The sequence below is a fragment of the Felis catus genome, chromosome A2, assembly GCF_018350175.1.
Source record: "Felis catus isolate Fca126 chromosome A2, F.catus_Fca126_mat1.0, whole genome shotgun sequence".
Classification (NCBI taxonomy): Eukaryota; Metazoa; Chordata; class Mammalia; order Carnivora; family Felidae; genus Felis; species Felis catus.
The window spans coordinates 95572681-95599566 of NC_058369.1; the positions used below are offsets into that span (position 1 = coordinate 95572681).

The window sequence follows — 26886 nt, forward strand, 5'->3', positions numbered from 1 at the left end:
ATTCACTGCCTCATTAATTTATAGCACAACTCCAAGGTTCCTATAAAAGTTCAGACCATTCACAACTTGGATCGAGCCTCCTTTCCAGCTCCCTTCCTTCTGCTGTCTTCCCTACCTCATCCCAGCTTCTCTCCACACTTTGACTCCATAAAGCCTTGACTCCCCATCATATCAGACTATTCTCTTTCCTCTGATTTGTCAGATTCTCTGTACTTATTAGAAAAGGTCACTGTAGAATGCATTTAATTCCTTAAAGATGCTATATAACATGTATTTTTAGCTTTAAATACCACTTATAAACTATTTCTTCCATAGTTTTTTCAAAAATATTTTCTGAACTACATTCATTTTGTTCAGTAACTTTGTAATATACATTGTACTGTACTTTATATGAATTCATTTTGAATTCCAAGATCATTTTGAACTCATGAATACTTGTAAAGTATTGATCCCTCTTATCAAGACATTCAATTTTGAATACCTGGAATAACATAAGTAAATATTAGTCTGGTTGCTGTCTGTTTTTAAATTTTGAGAGTAAAAATACAAAGGGAAAATTGTATTAGCTGTTACACTAAGAATTAGATAAACTATGTGATAGCAAACATTTAAAATCATTTCCTAGGTGGGGCACCTGAGTGGCTCAGTTGGTTAAGTGGCCCACTTCAGCTCAGGTCATGATCTTGTGGTCCATGAGTTCAAGTCCCATATCAGGCTCTGTGCTGACCACTCAGAGCCTCAAGCCTGCTTTGGATTCTGTGTGTCTCCCTCTCTTTCTGCATCTCCCCTGCTTGCACTCTGTCTCTCTTTCTCTCTCACAAATAAACATAAAAAAAAATTTTTTTTAAATCATTTCCTAGAATCCAGTCTTGGATTCTTTAGCCAGTGACTTGTATAGAGGAGGTACTTAGTGAATGTTGAACTGTGCTGCATTCAGATCTTGCATCTGAAACTGTATCTAATACTGTTCATACATGAGAGTGAGAGAACTGCACACACCAGCTGCTTCAGCAAGACATTTTCATAAATAGCTCTTATTCTCCTGGATGACTGTATCAAACTGAATATTCTAAGTACTTTGGAAATTAAAGTTTGCTGTTAATTTGTTAACTTTCTACAGTTACTGATAAGAAATACATACTACATGTAATAAAAGAATAGGAAATTCTTCTTTAGGACTTTTTGTTGTTGGGTTGTATTGTGCTGCCACAGATGAGTATCGTGTTCCATGACAGCAATGAGTAACCTATGCTTTTATTTCAGTTTACAGAAAACACGTCCAGATTCTCTGCCCGTGTCAACTCAGTTTGTCTGAATAAAAAATGAGAATAATGTGGATATATATGTCCATAGTTAAATGAGTACTGCTCATTAGCCTACTAATCTCTTGCAGTTTCCAGCTGCAAAATGATCTTAGTCCCTTTTACTGTCTAGCCTGAACCGGTGATGCTTCCCAGTATTGTGCTCAGAAATCAGAGGATCTGTTCCAGACAAAATCAAGCCCTTCTTCTATCCCTCCATACACCTGAAATATTCCATTGCAGTATTTTTCTTTTCATGTCGTTTATGTATTTATTTTCTCATTATATGGTCCTTGAGGATAGGAACCAGATCTTGCCACCTGTAAGTCTCCATTACTTAGTAAATCCTACATGGCAGGTACTTAGTAAATACCTGTGGAAAGTTGTTTTAAAAGTTTTTATGAAAGAAAAAAATACTGAATAACCCAAGTATTAATTTCTAGAAAGCCCTCTTAGCATAGCATTCTTCTTCTCCTACCTGCTTTGTTATCAAATAATACTACATTCTGTATTTGCCTATTTATTATGTTGCAGTGTTGTTATTAAAAGACCTTTTAAAAAAAGACCTTATAGTTCAGTGATTTCAGGTTTTAATTTCATTTTATTTTATAACCTTTTTTTACTATAATTACTAAACATAATTGGTTTATGCCTTTAAAATACTGTTATTCCAGTTACAGATGAATCTATACCCTCTTATTCTGGAGGTGATGTGCCAAGAAATGACAGTAGTATATGGTCAAAAGTAACTGAAGAGGGGACAGATCTCTCAGAACAACTCATGAGGAGTGGTTTTGCTGGAACTGAAATAGACCCTGAAAATGAAGAACTTATGCTCAGTATTAGCGGTCGACTACAAGCAGCAGTTGAGAAACTCCTGGAAGCTATAAGTGAAACGAGTAGTCAGGTAACCTCTTTATGTTGCTAATATGTACTAAATTTGCAGTAGGTTTTCTTTTAAGCCAGTGAACATCTAAATGTTTTCTTTGTATTGTCTCACGTAAATTTAGTCAAGTTCTTCTTAATAATTGGTTGTCTTTGTAACAACAGGGATCTTTGATATCACCGGGTTTCTTTTCAGGTGGTAAGAGTTCATTTAATGTCCTGATGGACTTTTCAAGTTCAAAATTCAATGTTTTAATTTTCAGATTTTCTAGACTCTTGAACATTACTTTTTTGATATCAAAAGAGATTTTTTTTTTAATATATGAAATTTATTGTCAAATTGGTTTCCATACAACACCCAGTGCTCATCGCAAAAGATGCCCTCTTCAATGGCCATCACCTCCCCTCCCCTCCCTCCCACCCCCCATCAACCCTCAGTTTTTAAGAGTTTCTTATGCTTTGGCTCTCTCCCACTCTAACCTCTTTTTTTTTTTTCCTTCCCCTCCCCCATGGGTTTCTGTTAAGTTTCTCAGGATCCACATAAGAGTGAAACCATATGGTATCTGTCTTTCTCTGTATGGCTTATTTCACTTAGCATCACACTCTCCAGTTCCATCCGTGTTGCTACAAAGGGCCATATTTCATTCTTTCTCATTGCCATGTAGTATTCCATTGTGTATATAAACCACAATTTCTTTATCCATTCATCAGTTGATGGACATTTAGGCTCTTTTCCACAATTTGGCTATTGTTGAGAATGCTGCTATAAACATTGGGGTACAAGTGGCCCTATGCATCAGTACTCCTGTATCCCTTGGATAAATTCCTAGCAGTGCTATTGCTGGGTCATAGGGTAGGTCTATTTTTAATTTTCAAAAGAGATTTTAACTTTACCCTTATTTGTAATATTCTGCAATGTATGTTATTTATTTGAAGGTATAGTATCAGCAATCTCTTAAACTATATGCTCCAGTATGTCCTAACACACTAACTACTGTTGTCATGTGACAACAAATCATACCTGTAATCCTTCACATTTTTACTTCCTTTTCATGAACGTTAATAGATTACCTCATTTTACTGTCTCTTGGTAGGCAATATCTCTTGGTAGTGGGGGACAGTTTCTACGTTGAAGCACAGTTTTTATAGAAATTTTAAAGGGACACAACCATTTGTAAGTTAAAATGCAATTTTCTCTGTCTATAACATTTTTTACACTATGGTAATTATTTCTTAAGGTACTGAAGTTACGTAAAAGAAGCTGTACAATCATAGCTATGGTGTTATTTGAATGAGTACTCCATTGTCATCAGTTAGAGCCAGTATTAACATTTTCATTGATATCTTTATTCAGAGTATCATAGATCCATGTGTATTTCAAACAGAAGTTGAGAAGTTGAAAGACATGTCTTTCATGTCTTGTTATATCTTTTTTTTTTTTAATCTTTTATTCATTTTTGAGAGAGACAGAGTATGAATGGGGGATGGGCAGAGAGAGAGGGAGACACAGAATCCGAAGCAGGCTTCAGGCTCTGAGCTGTCAGCACAGAGCCCAACACGGGGCTTGAACCCATGGACAGCGAGATCATGACCTGAGCTGAAGTCGGACGCTTAACTGACTGAGCTACCCAAACGCCCCTATGTCTTGTTATTTCTAATGTCTGGCTTTTATTGATGTTACTTTTTTTCCTCTAAGAAATTGTTCTGTTATGGAATGTCTCTGCAATAGCAGTGACTGTAGGATGTACCATATTTGGCAAATATTGTTATATATTTTGTGTTTTAATGCCAAATTCATTTAGGTTAAGTTAGTGATTGGGTCCTCTCCTTGTTACTGACCCTTGAAATCACTTGTTAACCACCTACTATTTGGTTACTTTCTCATTATCCATTTCTTTTTATCTTGGCAACTTGCTATTGGCATTTAACAAAGAAGGCATTATCAAAACAACATATTTCCAGTGAAATATTTGCCTTCTGAATAGTCATCAGATAACCAGAGTTTTTCCCAGGTTCATTTTTCTTTGTAAGGAGGTAGTCTAAATTCTTTTCTGGGATAGAATATGGACTGTATCTTTAAGAGCAAATTACCAGGGACGCCTGGGTGGCTTAGCTGGTTAGGTGTTTGATTTGGTTTTGGCCCAGGTCATGATCTGACAGTTTGTTCAAGCCCCACGTCAGGCTCTGTGCTGACAGTGTGGAGCCTGCCTGGGATTCTCTCTCTGCCCCTCTCCGGCTTTCTTTCTCTCTCTCTCTCTCTCTCTCTCTCTCTCTCTCTCTCTCTCTCTCTCTCTCTCTCTCTCTCTCAAAAATAAATAAACTTTAAAAAAAAAAAAAAACCAGAAAACAAATTACCACTTGGAATGAGAATTCACCATTTGGCCAGAGGAATGTATCATAATATATCTACTGTTAATTTTCTGCGTTGTACCAGAAAGCAGTTTGATTGGCCAAACTAAGGTATTCATACTCAGTTAAGAAGGTCTCAGAAATGTTTTCATAGATAAATTCTGAAGATATGTGTATGTATATATGTAACAGAAGAAATTGCTGTCTTTGGGCAATTCTTGTTTTTCTGAAGCTTTCTTTCAGAGCAGGTACAAAATGATTAAAAGTCTGTACAGGTACAGACCTGCTTCTTTCACAGCAGGTACAAAATGATTAAAAGTTATTTACAGATTTCCTTGAGCATCACAAAGAACTGAGAGAAGTACAGTAGTTTTGAAAACTGAAATCTTTGTGTATTTACTAATACACAATAAAAAGGATAACTATACAAACAATAGTGGTCCTATCTTTCACTAAAACCACAGTGAGTTATTTTTCATTGCCAACATCCTAAGTGATGGTAAGAAAATGGCACCAATAAAACCCAGCTTCATTTGTGTTATTAATTTAAGACATCATACTCTTGGATCAGAGAATTTCATGTTTATTATATTTTTCTTCGGCCTTAGGTAGACTACTGAAGCTCAAACATTGAAATTCTGAGTGCTACATCATAATAAGGAATTCCATAGCTATTATAAGAAAATAATATTTTCTACTAAGATTTACTGTTTTGTCTTTTCTAAATTATTATAAATACTGGATTGGCTTTCTTTTAGAATGCTTGCATATAAACCACTTTAACAATATGCTACTGTACTGAGTCAGCTGATCCAGTTCCGGTGTTTTCAGCTGTTGCTTTTCACCACTTTTAAAGTTTGAATACATATGTGTCATAATTACCCCTTTTATTCTCTGCAGTCTCTGATAGTCTTGCCTCTTTTTTTTTTTTTAATATTTCAGCTACATTAGTATTGAATTTCCGTGATTTGTACTCTTTCATGCTATGAAAAACCTGATAATACTTTCCCTTTCTTGACCACTGTTAAATACTTTTCACCTGGATCTTGAGCACTGTTAATACTGTCGCTGCCACTTGGTATCATTGTAAATTATGGACAGTCTAGTTAATGCAATACAGTTGACCTTCGAACAGTACAGGTTTGAACTGTGTAGCTCCATTTATATGGAGATGTTTTTCAGCATATGCGGCACAGTACTGTAAATATATTTTCTCTTCTTTATGATTTTTCTTAACTTTTTTTCCTAGATTACTTTATTGTAAGAGTACAGTATATAGTATATAACATATATACAAAATATGTGTTAATCATTTATGTCATCAATGAGGCTACTGGTCAACAATAGGCTATTAGTAGAGTTTGCAGGGAGTCAGAAGTTATATGGAATTTGGGGGCATCTGGGTGGCTCAGTTGATTAAGTGGAGGACTTTGGCTCAGGTCATAATCTTGCGGTTCAGGAGTTCAAGCCCTGTGTCAGGCTCTGTGCTGACAGCTCAGAGCCTGGAGCCTGCTTCAGATTCTGCGTCTCCCTCTCTCTCTCTCTGCCCCTCCCCAGCTCACGCTCTTTCTCTCTCTTTCTCAGAAAAATAAACATTAAAAAAAAATTTTTTTTAAGTTATCTGGATTTTTGTGCAGGGGATCCGTGCCCCAACCCCCGCATTGCTCCAGGGTCAATTATATAATATTTTGACAAACACCATGGAAAATGGTAAATAAATCAGAAGGGATCTGTGGTTGGACTTGTTCCTATAGGCTATTATAGAGAAACTTCCCCCATAATCCATGAATACTGCCAACAGAAAAGTGTGTGGGATCCAACTGAAATACTCGTTTTCCCAGGCCAAGATCATACCTCCTCACATCTGCTTATGTGATCAAGTTGTGAGGTACCGTAGGAGCCTGACCATGTCATTTTTCCAAATTATTCGCAATCTGTCAACCGAAATAGCGATTTGTAAAATAAAAAATAAAATAAGATAGCAATTTGTTATTAAGCTTTTATCATATTGTTTTACATATCAATGAACAGGTCACAAAAATTTTGCCTAGAGCACTAAGTAGTTCTCAAACTGCAGTCTCTAAACCAGCAGCATCAGCATCATTGAGGACTTGCTGTAAGTTTAAATTCTCAATCCCCGTCCCAGAACTACTGAATGATGGAGCCCAGCAACCTTTGTTTCAGCAGGTCCTTTAGGTAATTCTGATAACGCACTGAAGTTTGAGAACCACTGTTCTAGAGATGATTAGTATAATGTTCACATTATTCTAACTGAATTTTGAAGTGTTCTACTAATATCTATTATATAAAAGGTTAAAGTAGTTGTTGACATTTGGTATAAAAATCAGGTGTTTCTTAGGTGATTTCTTTCAATCCAAATTCAATACACCCACTACTCTTCCATGGATAGATGTTTAAAGCCATTGACTTCTTCAGAATATTGTCATTAATAACTAAAATTTTCTTGAACCTAATAAATCTTACTAATAGCTTGTCAGATTGAGATAAAATTATGTGTAATCACCTCTGTGAAATAACTTGTATTCCGTTTTTGTTTTAATGTGTCATTGTTTGGTTATTCATAATAGTATAGTTCCCTTTTACCTTATTTTTTTTTTTCACTTGTTACAAAAATTCTAAGGCAGAGTTGAGAGAGGTTGCTATAGTATATTAGTGCTTGCAGTGACCAAGAAGTTCAGGTAAGTAGCTCTGTACAGTATACCCTGAGACCAGGAAAGAGAGTAGCATCTCATACTTTGGAGTAAGGTAGGCCCAGGTAGAGTTTATTGGAAGACTTGATGCTTGAGATGAATCATTCATTCATTATATTTATTGAGTACCTACTATATAGCAATTGCTATTTTATATACCGGAAGTATAGCATTGAATAGAATAGACAAAATCCTTACTTTTGTAGAGCTTACAATTCAGTGGTGGCAACTAACAGTGTATAAACATACAGTGTGTCAGGTGGTGATATCTGCTGGGAAGATACATAAAATAGGGGAAGGTAGAGCATGATGACGAAAGTGCACATTTTATATAGGAAAATGGAGGAAGACTTCTCTGATAAAGGAATAGTCAGGCATATTTCATACGGAAGATTAGGAGACAGCCATATAGGTAAGTATGAGAAGAATGGCTTAGGCAAAGGAATAACAAGTGTGAAGGCCCTGAGGAGGTCATGTGCTTGTTCCTTGTGCGGCTGACAAAGAGGCCAGTGTGGCTGGGGCAAGGAGAGTGAGAAGAGTGGAAGATGGGGTCAGAGTGATACTTGGGAACCAGATAACATGGAACTTGGAATTCAATTATTAATGAGATATGGAGTCATTATGTATAACTTTTTAACTTTTTATTTTGAAATAATTTTAGACTGAGAGAAAAGTTGCAAAAATAGTACAAATAGTGTTTCCATGTACCCTTCATTAACCTCCCCTAATATTAACATCTTGCATAACCATATTATAATTATCAAAGCTTAGAAAGTAAAACTGGTACAGTGCTATAAACTGAAATACAAACCATTGGATTTTACCATTTTTTCCCACTACGTCCTTTTCCCATTCCAGGATCCCACATTGCATTTAGTTGTCATGTCTTCTTCAGCTCTCTTAGGCTATCTCTGACGGTTAGTACCTGAGTCTCTCTTTGTCTTTTATGACCTTGACACTTGATAAGGACTGGCTAGTTATTTTGTAGAATGTCCCTCAATTTGGATTTGTCCGACGTTTTCTCACAATTACCTGAATCTTAAGCATTTTTGACAAAAATATCACAAAAATGATGTGCCTTCTCAGTGTGTCATATCAGAGGGCACATGATGTCAATATGTCTTACTACTGTAATGTTAATCTTGATTTCTTGTGGTGTCACCTGGGTTTCACTGTACCATTACTATTCTTCCCTTTGTAATTAATAAATATCTTGGAGGAGGTACTTCGAGATTATGCAAATATCTTGTTTCTCCTTAAACTTTCATCCACTATTTTGAGCATTCATTGGTGGATCTTGCCTGTGCAATTATTACTGTGGTATTCTAATGGTGATTTTCTATCTTCCTCATTCCTTAATCTATTAGAATTATTACTCACATTTATAATCAGGATCTATATGTACTCATGCCTGTTTATTTTTTCAGTGGGTAATAATCCAATACTATAGTAGTTTATTTTGTTCCAGCTTTGGCATTGAGAACTCTTTCAGGTCAGCTCTTAACACTTTTTCAAAGTACTTCTTTTTTTTTTTTTTTGAGCATTTGCACTATCAGAGGCTCCAGACCAATTTTGTGTTATTCCTGCCCCAGCCCTAGAATCCACCACTTCTCCAAGGAATTTAGGCTTCTTGTTAGAGAATGAGATTTACAAACCACGATCTGGATGTTATATGAGTTCACTTTTAACCAAGTGTATCATGACTTGTAGGTTCTCTTGTAGACCGTTTGAAAATATATGGGGTATATTAACCCTTGCATCTGTTTTTATTTCCATATCTTTATGTATATATAGTAAAAACCTAACTTCATATATTACCTCTTATTCTGATCCAGTACCACAACATTCATTCTACCCCTTCCCCTTCTCTTTGTAACTTTATTCTCCATCAATGAGAAACTAGGCTCTCATTTTACTTATTTGTTCAGCCATATATACCCATAAAGTAATTTCACAATTGCAAGGCTATACCCCTGAGGAGAACATATTTACATATGTACAGTACTTTTTGTTTTTAGCCTTACATAGTCAAAAATACTGTTTTTCAAAGTATGTTAGGTTAACTCTTTTCTTCCTCGCTTCTTAAGTGGTTTTGTTATTCACTTTTAATACAATTAGAATTATTTGTTACAGTTTTTATTCCATTTTGGGTTTCCCTATGTTCTGGTTAATTTTTTTTAATTTACATATGATGAATTTCACTCTTTGTATGGGTAATGCTTTCGATTGTGACAGATGCATAGAGTTTTATATCTACCACCACAAACATGATACAGAATCATTCCATCCCTCCACATTCCCCAGTACTTCTCTTCTGTAGTCAGCCCTTCTACCTCCTGCTACTGGCAACCCCTGGTTGCTTTCCATGCGTATAGTTTTGCCTTTACCAGACTGGTGTAAATAAAATGATACATTATCATTGTATCATTGTTCTTTTAGGCCTGGCTTCATTGTCTTAAAGTGCATGTATGATTCATCATCAATTCATCAATGTTGTTACATGTATTAATAGTTTGTTCCTTTTTATAGCTGAGGAATATTATATTGTATGGATGTACCATATAATTTATTTAGAGGACATGCAGATTGTCTCTAGCTTTGGATGGATCATTAGAATTTATTGAATAACTGATCTAACTTCTATTTTTCAAAAGGACCATTTTGACTGCATTGTCAAAAATAGACTGAGGGGATGGAGAAGTCACTTCCCCAGACATACAAGTTAGGTGGTGGGATTAGAATTTGAACCCAGGCAGTCTGGCTGTGCTCTTAACTGCCAGTTCTTCTGCCCTTTGAAAATGAATGAGGTCAGTTACTGCTGACTGGTCATGTTATTCACAGACTAAAGAATGGATTTTGAAATTTGGGCATCATTGGTAGTCTTACAAGAGCACTTTGGTGGAGTAATGGAGATGAAAGTGTAATTCAAGAGAAAATGAGGGGAAAGAAGTGAAAGACTTAAAAGACAAGTAGAAACTAAGTAGGTAGGTCAGAAGAAAATTTGTGATGAATGGTATAGTGTAAACCAGCATGATATGTATGCAGACAGTGGATAGTATTGTGATACGAAACTTCGGGGATGGAAGATGGAAAACTGATAGACGGTAAAGGTAGAGAAATAGCCAGTAGTTACATGTCAGAGTCCTTCATAAGCTAACTTTATGTTGTAAAATGTGGAGAGTCATTGAAATACTTTTGATGGGAATAGAATATCAGAGGCCCCTGGGTGGCCTAGTCAGTTAAGCAACTCTTGATTTCAGCTCGGGTCATGATCTCATGGTTCGTGGGTTCAAGCCCTGTGAAAGGATCTGCACTGACAGCACGGAGCCTGCTTGGAATTCTGTCTTTCCCTCCCTCTCTGCCCCTCCTGTGCACATGTCTCTCTAAATAAATAAACATTAAAAAAATAATAATGATTAAATTTGTGTCTTAGATTCCTTTAGGCAGCGGTTTGATAGGCAGATAGGCAAGAATATGGTGAGGAGAGATGCTGAATGTAGGAAACAGAAGGCCCTTATAATATATTCCAAGTAAAAAGTGATAGAAGTAAAATTAAGGCAGGAGGAAGTGATTTTAAAACTTTTAGGAAATTGAATTTAGTAGCATTTGGTATGACTGGATGTAGGGGATAAGGAAGAGAAGAGGAAACCAAGCATAAATCCTTAACCAACCAAGTTGTTGTATTTCATTTGAAATGCATAGAAGAGGCATCAAGTAAAGATAATCACTTTTTGGGTGATTTGGGAGTTTGGGTAGAACTAGATTGGAGGTTGTTATTACTTAAAGACCTTGAAGCCATGGTTGTAGAGTGTATACAGAGCTATTTTTGTACTGGTAGAATGCTGACATTTAAAAGAGAGTAAAAATTGGGGCGCCTAGGTGGCTCAGTTGGTTAAGCGTCTGACTTCAGCTCAGGTCATGATGCCACAGTTCATGAGTTTGGGCCCCACGTGGGACTGTGCTGACAGCTAGCTCAGAGCCTGGAGCCTGTCTTCAGAGTCTATGTCTCCCTCTCTCTTTATCCCTCCCCTGCTCGCTTGCACTCTCTCTCTCTCTCTCAAAAAAAAAAAAAAAAAAAAAAAAAAAAGAGAGAATAAAAATAGTTAAGTCTATGGGAGAGAGCGAGAATGAGAAGTAATTTTTCCAGGAGAATAGTGTCATAAAAGCCAGATGAGAAGTGATTTTTCCAAAAGTTGTCACTTACTACAGAAAGTTATAGGTGGCTGATGATTTAGTGTCCATTGGATATTTCATTGTGTGTGTTAACAGTGACCTTGATGAGAATGGTTTCATGGAGTTGGTGAAGGAGTATTCAAAATTCAGAGTTGGAGAAATAGAGACAGCAATTTTGTGACTACTAGCTGTGAAGAAAACAGAATACTGGCTTGAAAAAGGGAAGGTGCTTTTTTTAAAGGTTGGAATGGTATACTTTGAGTAGAAGTGGAGAAGTTGAAGATTGCAGGTCACAAACAGATGGGCTTTCTTGAGCCAGGTCCTTGGAATAAGTGAGGATGGAATCCAGAAACAAGTGGAAGGTGTGGTGTGTGGATCAAAAAGACTTGCCTCCTTTCAGATTGGAGAAAGATTATTGCAGATTATTGTGGATTTATGTTTGGGATGGAGGAGGGGTTTCATTGAAGTCCCCGTAGCCTAAGTAAATATTGTCAGATATTCAAGATTCTTTTCTTTTTAACAGTGTGGATTTTTATGTTGTGTGATTTTAGTAGAAGATAGGTGATTAAGCCTTGTATTTAGTTTTAAGGTTTAGTATGCTTTGGGTACCATAGATACATCCTGCTTCAACAAAAGAACTAGTGAGTTTGTTTACTAAGTATCAGGGTTTCTATCTGGGCTTATTTCATAACATCTGTTAAAGGATTATTTTACTTTATGTATTTGATTTGACAGGTGACTTGCCCTGTGGTATATACATGCAAATCCATATAATGATACTCTTAATGTGATGAATTGTATTTCTCTTTTGCCCAGATAGGCTACCGTAAAATTAGGCTTATATTCAATCTATTGCAGTTTCCTATTTGTTGGGAGAGTTTTCATTATAATACGAGGGAAAGTGCTTAAAGACTACCCACAGGCCCTTAGAAAGGTATCTCTTTAACATAATCTTTATTCAGTAGTCTCTTTGTGGTACTGCAGAAAAGTTATCTTTGAGAGTATGGTTTCAGATTCTTGTTTCTTGAATCAGGTAGAAAAGGAATTCAGTCTGTTCGATGGGAGTAGCCCTTTCAGCTTTTCCAGAATTCAGAGGTGCTACTGAGAGATTCCTTTAGGCCTTGGAAAAAATTAATGAGGAAATTCCTCCCACAGAATGATGATTATTATAGGTAACTCTCATGAGTTTAGTATCATTTTTGAGAATAATGGAATCTAAGCGACATGTTTCTATATCTTCTCAAAAGAGAAGACTCACTCTGAGGATAAAACAATAGTTTAAGATTTTGTTTTGTCAATGTTAAGGGTTTTATTTTTTTTTAATGTTTATTTTTTGAGAGAGTACGAGTCGGGGAGGGATAGAGAAAGAGGGAGACACACAGAATCTGAAGCAGGCTTCAGGCTCTGAGCTGTCAGCACGAAGTCCGATGTGGGGCTCGAAATCATGAACCGCAAGATCATGACCTGAGCTGAAGTTGGACACTTAACCAGCTACCTGAGCCACCCAGGTGCCCCTGTCATTGTTAAGTTTTAAACATAATTGTAATCAAAGTGTTGAAATGCATTTTCCCATTAGGGTTTCCCCCAATGTGCTTATTATATTGGTCAGGGTTCTGTCAGAGTATTGTATCCAGGATTCAGCCCCTCTATTAAATAACTTACAGAAATAAGTGAACAAGTCAATATCCAAAAGAGAGCAACAGAAGTGTTTTACAATTTGAAAGAAATGTTTAAGGGGGAAAAGGTTAAATATCTTAACATTGTATGATTCAAATAAAGCTGTTTAGTTAGGGAAACAAACGTAGCTCTATACAAGTTAATAGCCTTCCAATATGCCTGAAATCTTGATTATCTGGAACCTGGGAACAATGAGCTAGTCTAAATATTTAAAGGGCATCCTCCTAAAAATTGAAGTCATTTTGCTTTAACTGCTTTTGATCGTAAAAAGTTTTATGTGCTTTCTAAAATTAAAAAAAAAAAATAGAATTTGAATTATTCCAATGCAGAGTAATCTGTCTGAACATCAGTTAATATACCATAGGTTAATATACTGTTGTTAGGAGAGCTATTTTCCTCTATCTTAAATCAACTCTACTGCTGTTTTGAGTCCTTTTTTTCCCTCCTTAATTTTACTATTTTTTTTCTTTGTGGTTAGTTTCTTAACTTTGACCTATGTTCTAAGGGTCTACATCTTGATGTTTTTGTTTTACATGGATGGAAACAAGTTTTACGTGCTTTCAAAAATTGGAAAGATATAATTTGGACTATTTTAATTTAGGGTCACCTTTTTGAACATGAATTAATATAATATGCCATTAGTTAATATTCTGTTGTTATAAGGACTGTTGGCCTCATTCTAAATCATCTTATTAATCTGCTTTTTTGAGTCTTTTTTTTCCTCCCTACTTTTTTTTTCTTTGTAGTTAGTTCTTACCTTGACCTGAATGTTTCTGTTTTTAAAGAGATACTTCTTGGGGCGCCTGGGTGGCTCACTCAGTTAAATGTCCGACTTCAGCTCAGGTCATGATTTCGCCGTCTGTGAGTTTGAGCCCCGCATCGGGCTCTGCGCTGACAGCTCAGAGCCTGGAGCCTGCTCCAATTCTGTGTCTCCCTCTCTCTCTCTGCCCTTACCCCACTCATGTTCTGTCTCTCTCCCTCTCTCAAAAATAAACATGAAAAAAAAATTTTTTTAAAGATACTTCTTACTTTCAGAGTTTTGTTTTTGCTTCAAATACAAGAAATTGGACACCACATTATCAAAATAAACTAATTTCCAGAGGGAGCGAGGAAAGAGTATTTTGAGAACTATATGATACGCTAAGTAAGCATGGGTCCTAGCAACCAATTCATAAAGCTGAGCAGCTAGGATACGGATGACTTTGTATCTGCTGAAGATCAAAAAAGTCAAATTTGGCTAAACCAGTGTAGTGTTAGGCCTCCATTTTGTGAAAATGTTAAGACATCTTCACAGACTAACTGGCAAACTAACAAAAAAAAAAAAAAAAATGAACAAAATTTTGTCCTTGCCTAATCCAGAATTAAAAGAGGCAGCTGCCCCTGCCCTGCCCCAGAACATCTGCCTGTAGATTCTCTCTGTAGAAAATCTCATTTTCTCTCCCCTAATTATTAGCCTACTATGAAGGCTTTGAGTGTTAACTCCTTTAAATAATTGCATATAGTGAAAATGGCTGTAAAATGGATTTTTGTTTATATTACCTGCTTGCTTTAGTAGGGTTTTTTCCATAGTAGATAAAAGGTTTTGGTTTTTTGGGTTTAGGCTATTTAGTTACTGGATAGAGAGAGAAAAGGCACCACAGTGAAAGCTTTTTCATTTATTTGAAACAACTCTCACTATTGAGGATCTTTTGATGTTAAAAAGTAAGTTCATCTTTTAAAACTCTGTTTACTTTATTCAGTATCACTGACATTTATTATATGCAACTTGCCCTTTTGAGTTTTAGTCCGTGTTCATAGAGTATCTTAAGTGGCGTAACTACCGAGAGTTATATATAATGCAGCTTTTAAAAAGAGTGGTTTTTTTTTCCCCTTAACATTCACTCTAAAAACAATTCAGTGTAGAAATAGGTTATAACTAAACTATCTATACTTAGTTCTAGTGACTGCTTGAAAGAATGAGTATTATTTTAAGGAAATATCAAAAGGAAGTACTAACTTAGTTTTCTAGAAATAATTATGATTATTTGATATACTTTAAGAACTACTTGGTAGTAGACTCAAACCTACTTGATTTCACATTTTCAAATTAAAACAATTTTTGAATAGGATGGAAAAATACTAGCTTATCTTAGAAACATCATAAACGTGTCTAAATACCCTTTTCAAAGCTCTGACGTGGAACTTGGATCCTGTTAGGCAGGCTTTTTTGTGGGCGTATTAATTCACACTCCACCTGCCAGTACCTATAGGTAAAGACATGAAACCACACCCTCTGTTCTGACCTTTTCCTCAGGGGACACTGACTAGAATCCTTTGGCTCAGCATGAGAGGCTATTTGAATAGCTCAGTTCCGAGGAGCTTTTACTTTTGAATTGAGTGGAGCAGCAAGAACAAGGGAAATAATGTTGCAGCTACACTTGTGAAGACTGCTACTATGGAGATTTAAAACTCAACCTTCCCTGCCAGGTTGTTTGGAAGGCTTATTTCCACAGATATGTTTGATACTGAAAGCAGTTTTATTGCTCAGCTGATTAGATATTTATATTCTCATTTTTCTATTCTTCAAGGATTTAATTATTCTAGTTAAAAAGGTGTTTTCTTTTATTTTTGTTGTCTTTGTTTTTCTTTTGTTTTTGACGAAGACTCATGGAGATGTAGTTTTTAAAATAGATTTGTGGGGTTTTTCTTTTGTTCAGTTGTATGAATTAATAAAATGTTTATTTGATAGTACTAAAAAGAAATTTCCATACAACTATGGTGTCTCTTGATAAACTAAAAAGAACTTTTTAATGTAGTGGAAAACTGTTAAAGCGAGTGAGGAAAAGTGGCAGCTGCATCTTCTAGAATGGATTCTTACAGGACCTATTTGGCAACTGTCAAACTCAGTGGCTCATGGTTGGAAGAACAAGATGAAGACATTTATGAGGTTGAATCTCGTGTGCCTTTACCATATCCTTTTCCTCTGTGTGAACATTTGGATGAAAATAACTCAGTAATTATTAATACTTCTATTTTTCATTTTATTCATAAAAGAAATGGGCACATATTAAAACTTATTTCTAAAATTTCACTGCCTACCCCTCCTTATTCAGTAAGTATAAAAAACTTGGTTTCTTTTAGTTTTAGTTCATGCTTTCAGTTTTTTATACATCTAATTTAAAAACCTGTATAATGAGAAATGAACTTTAAATGTCCTTAAGTAGAATAGAATCTTGTTTTGTTATTGTTTCATATGTTACTACTCATTTATCCTAGATGTATTGAAGGGCTAAATTTGTTCTAAGAGCCCCATCTTGGCTATGTTTTTGATTCCAGAAAGCAGAGTGAGATAGTATTACAGTTCTCCCATGCCAGGCAAGCTGTTTAAAAAGATCCTGCTTCTCCTTAAGAATCTTGCTTTTATATGTTTATGATGCCAATCCTGAGTAAAAATGGAGTGATTAAAAGGCAATAGGCATTATGATTCTTAAAACAGCCAAGTGAGCCAGTTAGGAATTGTTTACAATCATATGGTGTATTGGCTGTAGTTCCAGACAAGGAAAAAGAAAATCTGGATTCTAATTTTAATTTTCTTGCTAACTCATAAGGAACTGATTTTTAATATGCCTACTAATCCTGTGAGGAAATACTGTTTTCTACTTTTTATGTGACATGTATTTTATAAACATTGTTAAGGGTAAGTACTTAGCATAGTTAGTACTTCAGGTTTATTTAACACATAAATATGTTGTGAATGATTCACCTCAAGTTATTCAATATAACTACAAGTTATTCAGCACTTTTTACGACTTTCGTGGCTTTAATTGTAATGCACTAGCTAATATTTAACAAGACAGATGGTTTTCAGAAGTTTTGTTACCTCCCCTGAAACTTTTATATTAAAGTGACACTATATTGATGCTTTATAATGTAATGCTTTTTAATATAATAAGTTTCTTTACTTATTTGGAAGTACTGAAATGAAATTTTTATGTATTTCATATTGTTAGTTATTAGGAATAAGTCATAACTTAACAGGATAGAAGAGGCTTTTTAAATTATATTTAGATGAACATTTGAAAGGGGAGTCTCTTATTCCAGTAAAGTATGAGTGCCATCTGCTATAATAAATGAAATTTGTTTGCTAGCTTTACTGTACTTGATTCTTTAATTTTTTTGTTTTGTTTTGCAAAACTAAAGCTATTTCTCATGGTTCTATGCTAACTATTTAAATGCATTTAAAAGCTGCTTTAGATCTTGTTAAGAAGTAGACATAGAAGCAAAAACAATTTTCTTATGTAAATCAAGTATTTTTTTTTATAAATGCTGAATGCTTCTTGTACAGTAAATTTGAAAAAGGAATAAGAAACTATGCTTTTTAGTCAGAGCTTTGAACTCTTTCAGAGTTTTCATGTATTTACCAGGCAACCACTTTATAATAAACAGAAAAAGTTACCTATCTACATATGTAGAAACAATTGATATGTTTTAAAAATACAGGCTGTGACTGTAACTTCAAAAGAGTAATTATATATAAATTAGTTCATACTTTTTGATCATGTTCTTTATAGCAAAAAATCAATGTTTATTAGTTATCTACATTTAAAAGAAAATACTCGTTTCCCAGTCAAAAGTAGAAATATATATAGTTTTATCTTTGTTGAGGTAGCATTGACATGACAGATGTTTTAGGAAATATTTTGTGATTTGAAATGTATGCTCAACTATCCAGTACAAGTCTTAAATGTGTATTCAAATTATCTCCAAGTAGTAAGTTGTAATAATATTTAACACATCCTATTAAATAAAACAAGAACAATCACATACTTGATATTTTGGAAATTGACTTAGAGTGACCATAAAAGGCTTTATTTAGTAACTCTAAAATGTGTTTGCTATGGTAAATACTACTCAGATGTGAAGAGCAGAAGTCTTTAAAAATAAAATATTCTTAAATATCATAATTTGATAATACATTATTGATATTTGCCTATAAATTAGAAACCACTGCATTTTTTAAAACATAAAACATGGTAATATCTTTCTACTTTATAATTTTACAAATTCTTATGACACTGTCAGCCTATTTTTAATATGTATACATATATATGGTGATTGCTTTTTCAAAATTTTTAGTGTTATAGGACTAAATACTAGAAACATTTGAGCTCAGTTTTTAGTTTAACTAAAAATAAGAACTGATAAACAAGTGCTGGCAGTCAGAAGCTCAGAAAACAAAGGCAGAGATGGTGCTTTTCTGTAATTTCATGGAGCTGATAACAATGATCACTGTTTTTTGAGAGCTTTGGCCTTGAGTCTGTACTTGACTGTCATCTTAAAAATTGTTTAAGAATGTAGTCATGCCAATAACAGCATTTGAAAAGAGGCTGTATTTATGAGTAATTATGGGTAATGCCTCTGTATTGTAAGATTTTGAAAATAAATTGAATATTCATATAAAGTCTTGTAGCTGTTTCACAGTTGGATAGAAATATAAAGCTTTTAGTTAAAATGTGGGTTATAATTTTTTTCATCTTGTTATGACACTATGATTTTGTTAATTGATGCCATTATATGAATCATATATTCCTCACAATGTACAGCAGGAGTCCACAATCAATAAATGTTAAATATAAAAGAAATTAAGTTTTACATAGAGCACAATTACATAAAATTCTTCCACAAATAAAGAGCCTATGCGTTACTAACTTTATATCTTTCTTTATATTATAGAATACAGATGTAGTGATATAAGTTGGTTTATTTCCAAAAGAAGCATTTTTTTATTTTGTTTTTAATGTTTATTTGTTTTTGAGAGAGAGAGAGGCAGAGTGGAAGTGGGGGAGGGGCAGAGAGAGGAGACACAGAATCGGAAGCACCTTCCAGGCTCTGAGCTGTCAGCACAGAACCCGACATGGGGCTCGAACCTACGAACTATGAGATCATGACCTGAGCTAAAGTCGGACATTTAACCAACTGAGCCACCCAGGCACCCCCAAAAGAAGCATTGTTTTGTTTGTTTAATAAAACCAGAATACATCTCTTATGGAAAGTTATATGTAGGTAATCTACTTGTATACTGACTATCCCCATTTAATGTTAGCATGTACTAGAAATATTAAATGGTTACAGTTCAACAGTTTATTTTTATTTAAAAACCCTTTCTTGTTAAACTTTAGTGGGTATTCCCAACACTTTGTCTTCCTTCATGTATGCTTTCCCTCCTCGTTCAGCTTGAACATGCGAAAGTTACACAGACAGAGTTGATGCGGGAGTCATTTCGACAGAAACAAGAAGTGACAGAGTCCCTTAAGTGCCAAGAAGAATTGCGAGAGCGCCTTCATGAGGAGTCCAGGGCTAGAGAACAGCTGGCTGTGGAGCTCAGTAAGGCTGAGGGTGAGCAATTTGCTATTGGCAACTGAGTGTGGAAAAATTTCAAGTTTAAAAGTAGAGATTTTGATACAAGCCAAATTTAGAAATCACAAGTGTATTCTAATGTAGGGTGAGCACTGAAACATAGTTGTAATTTGTCTTCAGACTTTCTCCAAGCAACTTTAAAAGCTATATATTTTTAATTATCAGAAAGTGTTTAATAGAATTATAGAAAGCATTAAAATTTTTAGAAAATATAGAAATGGATGATGGTGATTTGTTACCAGAATTCCACCATCCTAAGACAAGTCTTGTACTTTAGCAATGGAAAGACTGAAGCCAAAAGATGTTAATAAATTGTTCAAGGTTGGGGCGCCAGGGTGGCTCAGCTGGTTAAGCATCTGACTCTTGATCTCAGCTCAGACCTTAATCGCAGGGTCGTGAGTTCAAGCCTCGTGTTGGGTGTGAAGCCTACCTAGATAGATAGATAGGTAGATAGGTAGATAGATAGATAGTTCAAGGTAACCATTAAATGGTGATGCTGGGCTTTAAGCCTCTGAAGCCTCATACTGTTTATATTCTGCCATACCATTGTGGGTGTTGGCCTTCTAGAATCACTTAAAACATCAACTTTCTCTAGTATATTTAAAATGTGACTTGGTTTACAAGCATCTGATTTATATTAAGCTTTCTTGTCTGTTTACATCTGTTTGATAAAGTGAGTTATCACATACATGATGTGATACCTTAGCATAGCAAAGTAATAGAAAGTTCAAAGGAACATCATATTTAGGCACAAAGGTTAAACAAGAAAAAGCCTGCATTGAATGTACCATAACTGCTGCTGTCATCAGCAGATTCATTCAAGATATTTATAGAACGCCTAATGGTAAGATTTAAAATAAGTTTTAATCCTGTTCCCTGTTAATTTTATTTTATAGGTGTCATTGATGGCTATGCAGATGAAAAAACTCTTTATGAAAGGCAAATTCAAGAAAAAACTGATATAATAGATCGTCTTGAACAGGAATTGTTATGTGCAGGTAATAGATTGCAAGAATTGGAAGCAGAACAACAGCAGATCCAAGAAGAAAGAGAATTACTGTCCAGACAAAAAGAGGCTATGAAAGCTGAGGCAGGCCCAGTTGAACAGCGTATGTATTTTTAGACTTTGTGAATGAAACATTCCTTAAAAGTTCAAAGTGGGTCTTTTCTCCTTTCAATGCCATGATTCACGTATTTCATATGGGGGTTGAAGAATTACAAGAAAATCTACTTCATTGATAAAGGTTTTATTAGCCAACTATGTGGAGTTTGGTTTTTTTTTTCCATTTTCCTTTGGCAAATTTTAACAGGAAAAGATAATTCCTTAAGCTTCTGCCTCAGGAGACAGCTGTGCATAATGTGGCAGGATATTTTTTAAACTGTGTAAGATTCAGTTCTTTTGATAGCAGAAAGGCAGCAAAAATGTATACTTGGATTAAGTAAAAGAGCGCTGATCCAGCACTAGTAGCAAGCAGGTGGGGGTGGATTTCGGCCTGCAAGAGAATAGATTGAAAAGGTCAGTGACTGTTACACTGACATCTAGTTTAATCTGTGTACGAGTTCAAAGAATATACAATTTATAAATAACATTTAATCTTTGCTGAAATGAGAAATTATGTGTACTAGCTTAGTTTTTTTAGCAGTAAAAAAACGTCAGTCATTATAACGGTGGAACTTCAAATCCTTTTCATCATATCCTCCCACTTTTATATTACACATGCAGTTGGAATTATAAATGTGTAGTTTTATTAGTTGAATTTTGCTAATTGAGAAATACAGCATGCATTTTTGTAATATGGTGTAATATGGTTCTGGTTGCTCAAATTTGTTTAACACAGGTTTAGGGTTGGTGTTTTTAATGTGCAAAGTGTATGTATCGTACATGTAAAACATTCACGAAATACTGGTACATCAAAATGTTACAAATGATAATAATCAGTGGTTTCAACTTTTACTTCTAATTCTTTTGTGTTTACATATTATTCTGTTTTAGGAAGTAGACATGTAAATTATATCTTGTTCTGTGTGTGTGTGTTTTTTCTTTCTATTCTTATAGGACTAGTAGATGCTGCAGTCGATGCAGCACCTGGAGCAGGTGTGTTTATACAATTGCATGGCCAGTCTTTGGGTGGTAAACTTACAACTCCAAAAACGGGGTGACCCTTGGATTTTCAATCACATACCTCTACTTTTCCAACTAACATACCTCTAATTTTGCTGTTGTGTTTCATACTTACAGTTTTTTTCTTTAACAAAAAACTTTTCTTACAATAAAAATACATATTTATATTTGAAATTAACAACTGAGATTCGTAGTGATCATCATCTTATATCTGTTTTTCCAGAGAGCTTAAGACAATTTCAGTTTCTTACATAAACAAAATGTATTAAATTCTCACCATATGACTTTTCAAAATGCTCTTTCTAAATCAGGAAATATATAAGATGATGGTATCAAGGATCAGTGAAATTTAGTAAAGAGACTTTCTGGTTCATTTAGTTTTATATTAACATCTAAATCACTATTGTTTTAAAAGGAAAGCTATTTTCTATAGATTCCTAGTCCTGAGTACAGTATTGGCAGATTGGTTAGTGTAAGGACTCTCAGGTTATGTTCCTTTTTTTTTTTCATTAGAGTATTGTTTTACTTTGCTATATACTTTATTGTTGTATTACTAATGTTAATAATAATAGCTAACACTTATATAGTGCTTAGCATACTCTAGGCACTATTCTTTGTATATATTAACTCATTTGATCCACAATAACTCGTAGAGATCAGTAGTATTACTATCCCCAGTTTACATATAAGGAAATTGGAGGACATCGTGTTAAGTATCACACAGGAGATAAGTGGCAGAGCTAGGATTTGAATCCACAGTTTCTGCTCCTAAGCACTACACCATACTGCTTCTCATAGTCAGTTTTCCCTTGATACATATATGTGTGAGCGTGCAAGACTAACTCAGGAATATGGATCTAATGAGGAGAAAGACTAACAGGAAATTGATTGTAGTTGTATTTTTTTTTCTATAACTCTTACTTGCCTTGGTTAAAAATTTACAGTCTTTGATCTTCATGTGTATTGTGTATGCATATAAAGTGACTTTATTGGTTTGGAATGAATTGATTTTTGCCTGAGGTGAGTTATTTCTGTGCTTGAATTTAATTAGACTTTGTTCTTTTCCTTATGGTGAAAGTGGACTTTTTTTTTTTTTTTTTTTTTGGTCACTTGCTATGGCAATTTCACAAAATACTGTTTTTAGTGACAGAATGTTTCTTTTTGTTAATATGGTATAATTTTTTTGATACTAGCTTGCTTACTTCTATAGGAATATGTTGCTTTGATATTTTCATAGGAACATTTTCCTTTCTTACGTGTGTTTAAAGTAAAACTCAGATCTCTTATTTCATGAAGGTAAAATTTGAGCATTGTTATGGGTGATTTCACTATTACTTTGATTTAACTTAGTATATTTTTATATTTGTAAACAGAATTACTACAGGAGACAGAAAAATTAATGAAGGAAAAACTAGAAGTACAGTGCCAAGCTGAAAAAGTACGTGACGACCTTCAAAAACAAGTGAAAGCTCTCGAAATAGATGTTGAGGAACAAGTCAGTAGGTTTATAGAGCTGGAACAAGAAAAGAATGCTGAGCTAATGGATTTAAGACAGCAAAACCAAGCACTGGAAAAGCAGTTAGAAAAAACAAGAAAATTTTTAGATGTAAGTATTCTCAACTTGAATATTGATTTTGTCACTGGAGTGCTTACTTGCTGCTAGTCCAGGTTGTGAATTTTAAATTATGAAGAAACTTGAATTCTAACATTTTCATCTACCTGTGTTTTTTACCAATTAACTGAAAACTACTATTCCAAATAAAAATTCTAATAATTTTTATTACATACCTATGACAATTAAAAACAGTACAGGCAGATTATGAGTAAACCCTACCAGTTAGCCTTTCTAAATTCAGAGTTAACAAGCTTGTCCAAGACTTTGCTTTAACCAACTGCTAAAGCAGGGTGAGGATCCTGAGAGCTAACTGGCCAACACTGTTTCACCCACAAAAGATACACACAGAGTAACACTGTGCTCTTGGAACAGTTGTTACGCTGTCATTACTGTCTTCCAAAATGATACTAAATCTTTAACCTCATATGGATTTTCTTCTTTGGGGTTTCACTTAAGGCCTGATATTCTTTTCATATATCAGGGAATCAGATTCTGACAGATTTTATTACTTTAGATACAAAACCTAGATTAGGATGAAAGAAATTGATTTACTAAACAGTTTGTTCTACTTACTATTTTTTAATGACTAAATTAACAGTGGAATTCCTCCTTTGCTCCAAAAAAATAAATTCATTTTTGGGAGAATATTTTTATCTCATTCTGTATTTAACATTACTTGAATTATTAAAAATGTCATGCTTCAAATAATATTTAAATGCAGACATTCCTGTCAGAGATTCCAAACAGACTATGTACCGTACAACAGGTGTTCTTTTTTTGAAACCTTTTGGTTTGGGGTATTCTGTGGCCGTCAGTTGTTTATCTTAAATAAAACTGTATGTATAACTAAAAGAAGTAGCAGTAATAATAGCTTCAGTATATATTGTTTCTTCAGTTACTGTTATTGTTATTAAACTTCAGGAGCAAGCCATTGATAGAGAACACGAAAGAGATGTATTCCAACAGGAAATACAGAAACTAGAACAGCAACTTAAGGTCGTACCTCGATTCCAGCCTATCAATGAACATCAAACTAGAGAGGTAAGAAAGAACTTTACTGATATTGTCTATGCTACAGCATATTGTGTGTCATAAAAGATGTCTGTTGTGAAGAACTTAAAATTTTATTATATATAAATCTTCAAAATCAGAAAATTAAATATTACTTCAGCGTGAAAAGTTCTTGAAATTCTAAAAATTGTTTACATTGGTGTTCCTGGGTGGCTTAGTCAGTTGAGTGTCTGACTTCAACTCAGGTCATGATCTCACGGCTTGTGGGTTCAAGCCCCCCGCATTGGGCTCTGTGCTGACAGCTCAGAGCCTGGAGCCTGCTTTGGATTCTGTGTCTCATTCTCTCTCTGCCCCTTCCCACCCCCCAAAAATAAACAAACATTAAAAATTGTTTGCATTGAAATTTGGAGTCATTTCTACCTGCATTTATCTTCTAGTTTTGCCCAATTAAATAAACTTATCTATTTCTTTCTCTCTTCCTGTTCCTAACAAAACTGATCAAGAGTTGTCTGTATTCAGACAATTTTATTTCCCCATCTTCTATTCTTCCCTCAGTCCAGTGCATTGCAGTGACGTTCTAACCCCTCTGTCTCAGTGGGGTTTTATATCCTCTCTTTTGTTGAAATTGTTCTTGTGAAAGTTACCATCCTCCTGGCCGTGTCCACAAATCATCTCTGTCTTCATCGTACGCATCCTCAGAGGCTTTCATTGCAGCCTTCTTCCGGAAACACTTCCTTCTCTTGGCTTCTGTGACATACCTACTTCATTTTGTTTCTTTCCATAGTCTTTGTTTCTCAACCCAAAATAAATGATGGAAGACCCAAAGACTTAGTCTTTGGCCCCCTTTTTCTTTCCTATTAATTTTCTCTTCCCAGGTAATTATGTATAAATGACCGTGTGTTTATATCTCCAGCCCTGACATCTCTTTTTTTTTTTTTTTAATGTTTGCTTACTTTTTAAAAAAAAAATTTTTTTTCAACGTTTTTATTTATTTTTGGGACAGAGAGAGACAGAGCATGAACGGGGGAGGGGCAGAGAGAGAGGGAGACACAGAATCGGAAACAGGCTCCAGGCTCTGAGCCATCAGCCCAGAGCCTGACGCGGGGCTCGAACTCACGGACCACGAGATCGTGACCTGGCTGAAGTCGGACGCTTAACCGACTGCGCCACCCAGGCGCCCCATGTTTGCTTATTTTTGAGAGACAGAGAGGGACAGAGCACTAGTGGGGAAGGAGCAGAGAGAGAGGGAGACACAGAACCTGAAGCAGGCTCCTGGCTCTGAGCTGTTAGCACAGAGCCCGACACGGGGCTAGAACTCACGAACTGTGAGATCATGACCTGAGCTGAAGTTAGCACCCAACCGACTGAGCCACCCAGGTGCTCCCCTGACATCTCTTTTGAACTCTGGACTTAAATACTCAGATGCTTTACCATCTATCTCCATTTAGATGTCTCAAAATTAACATGTTTAAAAGAGAGCTCTTGATTCCTGACTAACCCCCATCAGAGAAAGACAAGAATAAAACATGTTCCTTCTTCTTTCAGTAAATATGATACTATCTTCACCTTTCTGATTGCTAAGACCTAGAGTTCATTCTTTATTCCACTTTTTTTTTTCAACCCCTACTTCCAGCCCCTTGGTGAGGCATGTTGCACTACATCTTACATCTTCCTGTTCTTTCCATTTCATTCATCTCCTTAAATCCTGGCCGTCACTGTTAGCCTGGATGGTTTTGGTAGCCTCCTTACCACTCTCCCTGTTTCTCCTTTTTCATCCCAATTATCCACTTCCTCATTTAGAAACATAGAACTCTATATTTGCCAAATAAATGCTACATGAATGAGGGAAGATTTATTGTATAAATTGCAAGGATGGCTTGTTACAGTTATATAGACATCGTGCTTGGGGTTACACCATCCTAATTTGAATCAATAGCTCTGTTATTTACCACATGTGTGACAATGGCTAACTCATTAAAACTTTCTAAAACTCATCTAGTCATTTCTAAAACAGAGATGGTGGGGTGCCTGGGTGGCTCAGTCAGTGTGCTTCCAACTCTTGATTTCAGCTCAGCTCATGATTCCAGGGTCGTGGGATCAGGCCCTGCATTGGCCTTTGTGCTGAGCATGGAGCCTGCTTGGGATTCTCTCCCTCTCCCTCCCTCCCTCCCTCCCTCTCTCTCTGTCTCTCTCCCCCCCTCCCTTCTCCCACCGCCTGTCTCCTGCTTACACTCTCTCTCTCAAATTAAATATATATTATAATAGAACCCACCTCATAGGAATATTGGCCTGGTACATAGTGAACATGTAAAATTATTTTCAGAAACAGTAATAGTTAAATTTTATTTTAAAAAATCTTATAGGGGCCCCTGGGTGGCTCAGTCGGTTGAGTGTCCGACTCTTGGTTTTGGCTCAGGTCATAATATCATGACTTTGTGGGTTTGAGCCCCACATAGGGCTGGTGGTGGGGAGCCTGCTTAGGATTCCCTCTCCCTCTCTCTCTGCTTCTCCCCAACATGTGTTGTCTCTGTCTCTCTCAAAATAAATACATTTAAAAAAAATTTTTTTAATAGTACAGTATGTAAGTATATTATTTGTTATATTTGAAAAGTGTGACCTGCCTCATTCATGAAACTTTAAGAAACT

The 26886-nt window shown here is 35.3% G+C and overlaps 1 protein-coding gene across 9 annotated transcripts in view; it reads left to right on the forward strand.

Moving 5' to 3' along the window:
- Positions 1-26886, forward strand: part of AKAP9 (A-kinase anchoring protein 9) — a 153688-nt gene that overhangs the window by 86813 nt on the left and 39989 nt on the right. For 6 of the 9 annotated variants that reach the window (XM_045052355.1, XM_045052358.1, XM_045052359.1 and 3 more), the window contains 6 exons: positions 1976-2208; positions 19309-19471; positions 20389-20601; positions 21549-21587; positions 22988-23220; positions 24151-24270. In XM_045052355.1, coding sequence (XP_044908290.1) covers positions 1976-2208; positions 19309-19471; positions 20389-20601; positions 21549-21587; positions 22988-23220; positions 24151-24270 — 1001 coding nt within the window. Of the gene's footprint in view, positions 1-1975; positions 2209-15640; positions 16188-19308; positions 19472-20388; positions 20602-21548; positions 21588-22987; positions 23221-24150; positions 24271-26886 lie in introns of those variants that run through there. The other 3 variants (XM_045052356.1, XM_011280375.4, XM_045052362.1) reach the window with 2 other exon arrangements.